The following is a 7,701-nucleotide window of genomic DNA, read 5'->3' as shown; positions in this document are numbered from 1 at the left end:
ATCCTCAATTTGGACGAGAAAAGCCCACCAGCCTCCCGTGTTAATAGCAAAGGAGCTTTTATGAATCGGGCCCAAAGTTTGTACAGAGTTTGTTTGAAGAAAAATATTGCAACTGTGCATGAAACTAAACAACCACATGAGGTTTTTTTTTTCTTTTTTTCTTTTTTTTTTTTTTTAAAGGGTTTTTCTTTCTATATGAGGAAGTCTGGTGTGAAGAAGGGTCAAGCATGGGTACCTGGTTAACCGCTGCCCATTAAGAAATCTCTCGCAACGTGAGCTCAATCTCATTTGTGGGTTTAAAGGACTGTCCCTTAAATTTGAACTTTACGCATCTGTTCTTCAGAGCAAGCTCTCTGAATTCTTAGGGTAGCTTTTCGAGACGAAAATCTTACCAGGCACGGATTTCTGGTCTCAAACACCATGTCCTGCCCTCTAGGGAAAAAAAAAAAAAGGAAAAAAAAAGAAAAAAAAGAAAAAAAACCCAAAACACAAGTAATACTGAATTTAAGTAAATGTATACCTCCAAAATACTGAAAACACCCCAAATCAAGAAAAGACAGAATTTGCGTTCTCAGTGAAATATCTTTAAACCTATCTGACAAGAACCAAGTCAGAAAAAAAGACTAACATAACTTTGAGTAATATTCATACAGCTACTAAGCATTATGGAATAGCATGCATTAATATTGTACGGTTATTTTACATCACCTATATCAGAAGGTTCTGACAGACAGCGAAGGCTACCGGTGTAGAAAAATCTTACTTCAGAAGAGCAATATAATACAGATTTCACAGGCACTACATTTTAATATATCAGGTATTATGCTGGTTTTCTTATAATTCTTTCTGTCCTAAAGCTGGCATTATAACAATGACCGAAAAGGCAAGGATCGAAGTAAACGGAAAGTAGATACCAAAGTTGATATATTCTTTTCTTTTTTTTTTCAGATAGATTAGTGCATAGTTTTCATGCAGATAAACACTGCTATGCATTTACATTGTTGGAAAGCAGAGTGAATTGAGCCCAAGTTGTCACATTTTTGTAAATCATTTTGCCAGCCTGTAATAGCACCATGTAATGGATTTGCATTAAACATTAAATTGATTTCAGAATTGGTGACACAGTATTCACTACAGTTAAGTGCTATGGAATAGCTTCAATGTTACCTGCTATATATCAAAGCAATTTTCATCCCACTGCTTTTTTATTGGAAAAAATAAAAGGAAAATGTACTCGATACTAATTAGACTATTGCGCAGCCTTGGACTTGATGATGGCATAGCTGGGTTTACTGTCAAACAGTAATACATGCATTGACTTCAAGACAAAATTGGCATTGTAAGCTTGATTTAATGAAAATCCTGCCTAGCAGGCAGTGTTAACTTCACAAGACCTGCCTCCGACAGACCTCATGAGGTTTATTTTGTTATTTATTTATTGTTTAGGTGCCATTGAAGCTCTCCTTACATTGTCATGCCGGTTATGGTTTTAATTTTGTTCGATGGAGGCCTTCTACCAAAAAAAAAAAAAAAAAAAAAAGATATTTCCAGAGACACAATGCAAAGTACAATATTAACTGACATTCTTAAAAAAAAAATTCACCACAAGGAAAAAAAAACTGTTTTAGGCTATGTATCTGGGTTTTTTTGTATTTTTGTACAGTAAATATTTTATAACACTGTTACTACAAAGCTGCAAATATACGGAACAAAGAGAACTAGAGAAAGAAAAAAAAAATGTTAGAGGGATTTTGCATATTCCTGTGGGCTGACTGAATACTGTGGAGTTGAGAAAACTTGGTGTTTCTTTTCCCCTTTGACCTTAAGGGGAGGGGGAACAAGCAACAGAGACAAAAAGTGTACCATGGCTGCCTAAACTCGAAGCCCGAAAGTTTTTATTATAAAGGAAGAAGAATAAATAATAATGGCATTGCTGGGGTGTGCGGCATGATAAAAGCAAGTGCCCTCGCTCAAAAAAAAGAGGAAAAAAGAAAGGAATTAACTCGAGAAAAAGTCAATTCGCGCTAAGCCATTTCTAGGGCTTTAAATTTGGATGGGGGGGGTGGATACAGGTCAGAGTATTTGTGCGTCTGACGGTTTTTGGAGAGAGGGAGACGGGGAGAAAGAAGTTGTTCGCGTGACTCAAAAAGAACGACCGGAGCGACTCGGAGAGGAGCGGGAACGTAACCTGATGCGGAGTCAGGGGCTACCGCTGCCGGTTTTTTTCTGACTCCTGCCTGCTCCTGCCTGCAGCCTGCACACCCCAAGCAGGATCCCTCCTGCTCGGCTCCCCACTCCTTGCTCGACTGGGAGGACTAAAACACTGTTTGTTCTCTACACCTGCACAGAACGGAACTGCTGTGTTTTCTGCGTGAGAGTAAGGTGAACGAAAATTTAATTTAGTGTGTAATACTTTACAACCCCTGTTGGTTAACACCCTTGACCGCCTACCTAATGTTTTAAAGCCTTTAAAACATTTTTTTTCTCGCAATTCTGCTCAGAGTTCCCTAACTTTAGCGTCATCAAACTTAATATGACAAAATACCTTCAAAAATACAGCATACCTGTAATGTCCATTTACAATGGTTCTTCAGTAGCCTATACTTCTCAAGCATAGGAATATGCTATACCATTGAGAGAAGAAAAATAACTGTATTTAAATACATACAAAAAGGAAACGGGAAAGTTTTTAACTTAAATCCAGTTCCCAAAGGAAAAAAAAAAAAAGCAATTCTATGAACGCTGCCTTTATAACGAACAATCAGAAATTCCACTAAGCTAATTTGACAGAAATTTTTCCTCATTTAAACAACATTACAAAAGTCCTGCATTATAAAATAGGGTAGAATAAATCAGTGTAATCAATAAAACTATACAACATACAAATTACATATCTTCTGAGTGGGCAGTTTAATTCTCTCTCTTTGCAGCCATGACTACAACATGCTCACTAAAAACAACTAACTGCCCAAACTATTGCTTAGTTTGTTTTGTTTAAAAAAGGGTGCAATTTTATTGTATATACAACCAATTTACTGGTAATACCTTGTCTCATAGCAAGGTTCTGACAAAATGTTTGTCTAGGCTTTTTTCCCTTCACTGTGAAGCACTGAAAGCTGCTATTTTTTTTAGTGCACATATGTCTTAATAAAGTAATGCCCAGCTAAGTGCTATAGGGAAGGCAAAGGATGCTGGCTAGAGGATGTGATACCATATACTAACAATCACACAATACAATAGAGCAAAATGACTACTCAACCACTTATCAGACACATATGAAAATCCAAAACATTTTATTTTTTCCTTAAATAGAGAATAACCAGTAAACAATTTTCAGAACTTGGAAGTTTAAAAACGTGCATATAAAAATGGGCATTATATACTTTTATTGAATGTGGATTGATTGCAGTCTGCTAATAAAAATGGGTGTGGGATCTGAAGAAAAAGGAAGTTTTTTTTTTTTAAGGCTTGCTTGTGAAAGGAACAGTTGTAAAACAAAAATTGCTTGAAGCAGGGTTCAGCTTAGTGCTTCACAGTTTGACTGCTTCTCTAAGAAGAGCCCTTCCTGCATGTGCATTCAAAATCACAAAAGTACAAAGACAAACACCTAAAACACACTGCGTCAAGTGCAGCACCAACTTTGGTCAAATAAAAAAAAATAAAAGAAAAATTAATAATTGCTAAGCTTTTCTACATGATATAAGCAGGTATTGCATATTTTCATATATCTGGGAGAAAACAAAACAAAAAGGAAGACTCCAAATAAAATGTAAAATGCAGCAACATCCAAAAATACTGATAATCTATCATCTACAGATCTCAGAATAGCACTGCCACTGACCATACAGGACAATAAACACTACTCCTATCTGCGGAACAACTAACATCCTATTTAATTCTAGATGTTGAAACTGACAATGGCTGACATAAAAGTCACATTTACAAAAAGTGTCTCCAAATGCTTGACTAGGGAAAAACCCCTTTCAATATAGGAACATGTGCAACAATTCCACAAATAATCGCTATCCAGGGCAAGGCACATTGATATGGAATTTTTTTTTTTTGTTTCGTGCAAATTAAGAAAACAAAACAAAACATTGTTTCAGGGAAAAGATGAGGAGCAAAGTGTCTTCCCAAGAATTTCAGTTACTTGATTGTATAGGACAGTAGTAGAAACCCTTCTGAAGGGTCGAACAAACATAGTTTAAAGGCAAGTGCCTGGAATAGGGATTACAATATTGTGTCTTAATGCACTCTACTTTACCCTACATTAACTATATAAAAATTAGTTACTAACACTAGAACATGCAGAGACTTTCTCTGATTAGCTGGACTCGCCAACCAGAACGTATATATATGTATAGTATAGGAAACCTTCTTAAAGTTGCATGTGAAGCAAAGGGGTGCTCCGCTGTCTGATAGAAAAAATCACTTGCACTCTTTTTTTTTTCTTTTTTTTTCCTTTTTTTTGTACATAAGATACAGGACGTTTGGGGTCCAAACTTTTTTTTTTTTTCTTTTTTTCTTCTTCAGCAAGTGCCCTTGCTTTGAACTGGCATAAGTTGTAAGATCAGCATCATTCGTTTCTGTATTGTTTTCTTCGCAGTCCAGAAAATGTACCAGTTCAGGGACACGAAGGTGTTTTACTTTCTGGACCGTTCTCTCTTATTCCCAAGGTGTTTGAGAACTGATAAACCCTATATTGCCGGAAACACGAAAAATTTGTCAGAATTGGCATAATCCATTATAGTGACTTTTAGCTTATAAAATTAACAGATATTATGATCTCATTTTAGTTATGTGCTTTGATAACAGAAAATGATTAATTAGCATTTAATGTAGTTAACATATTGTGGTAAAAGCACCATTAGATTTGTTTTTTTTTTTTTTAATTTTCCTTCAGTTTTAAAGGGATACAAGTTCAACAATAAAAAACATAAAAAGCAAAAATAGCTCCCCTTTTTCTTGCAAGGCTGTTTTTTACCCCAATAATTTAGAGTCCTGGGGTGGAAGGACTTGGAAAACAAAAATAGAATTTTCAACAATCTCTATCTTACAAAGATATTTAGCTATCCAATGAAATTGCACTTTACTCAATTCAAAATTCGATTGTTTTGATTGATTCCTGTCAGTTTCTGTCAAAACAGACCAACTTCCCCATTTCTGCGTGAATTTTTGTGTAATTGTTGAAAATTGTTGAAAAATGTTTTTTTTTTAAATGTAAGTGCAGCATTTCAAACTTTTTTCTTTTTTTTCTTTTTTTTTTTTTTTAGTGAATAGTAGTAGTTCGATGTTTTAAATCGCTCTGCAATTGAGTGGAAAAAAATTGTTGACAATGCTCTTATGGTTCATGTTACGTATCGAAGTGCCGACTGTAAAAAAAAAAAAAAAACCCCAACAAAAAAAACCTGCAATTTTTTTTCCGATATGTTACAGAAAAACATGCTCTATGTCTGTCCGGTAAGTTATATATTGCAGAATTCAGCTACTACAAAAGTTATAGTTTAAGTGTGTTTCATGATTTCTCAAGAAGTCTCACACCTGTATGGGAAAAATCGATGAGGATACTGTAAAACAGTTAGGCTCCATATGGAAAGTGTGTTACAACAGCGAGTTGGTAAGCAGCAGCAGAGGCTAGTTCTACTCAGTGTCACCTAACGCTTACACTACCAATGAAACACTTCAAAAGTTATGAAGCCCAACCATTTCCAGCACCATAGGAGAAATTACAACAGTCCTAAATTGTCTAAAAAAAAAAAAAAAAAAAAAATCTCGAAAAAGTTACGGCCTTTGCCATTCAACCATAACGTTTGCCATTTCCATGTACTAGTTTGCTGTCGGTGTCTGCTCGCCTCCCCTTCCGCCGATGTGAAGTCGCTGCGCTGCGTTGCTGCTGCTTCCGTGTTACAGAGGTGGGAAGGGGTCTGGTGGTCTGTCCGGTGGGTGGTGGGAAGCGGAGACTTTTATCCCAGGTACCAGGACTGCAAAAGAGAGAGGAGAAGCGTCAGCCCCGTCGCCAGCTTTCCCCGCTTCCCGAAGGGCTCTGGGCATCGCCGCCAGCCTCCTCCGCCAAGAGGGGGGCTAATTGAGACCGTGACGAATCGACCTAATTACAAAGCTTAATTAAAAATACTGTACAAATCAATATTTTTTTTTTCCCCGCCGACAGTCGCTGGACATAGCTACAGATGAACGCAGGGGTCATGTCACGTTACAAGTTATCAATCTTTTTAATAGATTATGGCTTGAAGATCCCTCCAGTTCACTTTTGTCTAATCCCCTGAAAAGGCGATACACATTCACCTCTCTGTGCCATTTATCACCCTGCAGTCGGGGTTTTCTTGGGTATTTAGGCATGTGCCAGCATAAGCATCTGTTGCTTTATACTGCCCTGCTTCAACTGTCTCGCTGGAACAGATGCACAGAAATTCAATAACAGGGCTGTTTTCTTAGGAGAAACGTGGATCGCTAGAGAAAAGCCAGGATAAAGCAAATCTGGGGGAAAGTGGATCAGCGAAAATGTCCCGTATCTCTGGCCATACTTGTGTTTCAAAACAAAATGCAGACCTCAACTAATAGCTTTTCTTTGGGAAAATCTTTTTTTTTTCCCCTTCCTCCCCCCAAAGGGAGGGAATTCCCTGGGATTTCAGCTCCGCAACAATACCATCCTTAACCCAACCGCACAGATGCCCAGAGCACAGAAAGCAATTTCTCTCCTCGATAGGAAAATAAACACCGTCGGAAGGCTGGAGTGGGCTCTGCTGGAGTCGGGGCAGTGCCACCGCACCAGGGAGACCCGACTCGGCCCCGGCGAGGTCAGACCAACCTGAACCCGGGATGAATAAGAGCTGTGTTAGGCCCTGGGATTGTACGCGCAGGGGGATGCTACTTGGCAATGACATATTGCTGTGGGAATACACCAACAAGCGGCAACTATTTAGCCTGAAGTAAAGTAATACAACAAGAAAGATTCAGGTATTAAAGAGCTGTTGCTGATACCCCATGTTTTTACTTTGGCTCCCGTAATATATGAGGTGCATACGTGTGCACGTATAAACTGACGACAAGTTTTACCAACTTTTTCCTCTGCTCCTTTTCAGCGTCTGACGTGATTGATAGCATAATCAACCCGGGGAGGATTTATGAACATTTACAGAAGACTCTGAGGCAAGTTTCATGTGGGACTTGGAGATTATGTGGTCTTGCCATGGAGGTAGGAACCGGTAAAATAAATAGCACGATCGGAGAAGTTGTCCTGCTTCCAATACACCTCATTAACTAACTCTTCCTCCACTCACCCTTCTGAATACAAACACACCGGTCCCATATCGGCTCCATCTATTGCCTACAGATTTTATATTTAGACTTACGCTGGCTGCAATTAAACGAAATAGTTCTCATATGTAAAGTTCATAAACAGAGAAAAGTTCTGGCAGGATTTGTGAAGCGGTGCCAAGTCCTGTTCCCCTCCCTGATTGCAGGGCCCTACTGATTTTATGCGGGCGCAGGGAAGCTGAGCGCGGGCTGCGCCGGAGGCACCTCTGACCACTGCGGGCTGCCAACTCTTCCGAACCTTGCAGGGTTGTCCCTTACGCTTGTCATTTGAGCGCGACAGTCTTTGGCTGGGCTGGGAACTCTGGAAGTCCCCAGCAGGGAGCAGAGGAGTTAAAAATTCAGAGCCGATGGTTCAAATCTATATTG

At 38.7% G+C, this 7,701-nt stretch overlaps 1 protein-coding gene across 3 annotated transcripts in view; it reads right to left on the bottom strand.

Annotated features, from left to right (window-relative positions):
* Window positions 1-566: 566 nt before the first annotated feature.
* The window catches only part of NFIA (nuclear factor I/A), a 246,694-nt gene continuing 239,559 nt past the window's right edge, over window positions 567-7,701 (bottom strand). For all 3 annotated transcript variants that reach the window (XM_009319810.1, XM_009319812.1, XM_009319811.1), the window contains one exon: window positions 567-5,981. In XM_009319810.1, coding sequence (XP_009318085.1) covers window positions 5,964-5,981 — 18 coding nt within the window. In that variant the 3' untranslated portion in view covers window positions 567-5,963. The remainder of the gene's footprint in view (window positions 5,982-7,701) is intronic.

This window comes from Pygoscelis adeliae, unplaced genomic scaffold (genome assembly GCF_000699105.1).
Source record: "Pygoscelis adeliae isolate BGI_AS28 unplaced genomic scaffold, ASM69910v1 Scaffold181, whole genome shotgun sequence".
NCBI lineage: Eukaryota > Metazoa > Chordata > Aves > Sphenisciformes > Spheniscidae > Pygoscelis > Pygoscelis adeliae.
This window is presented reverse-complemented; position numbering and strand designations above follow the sequence as displayed.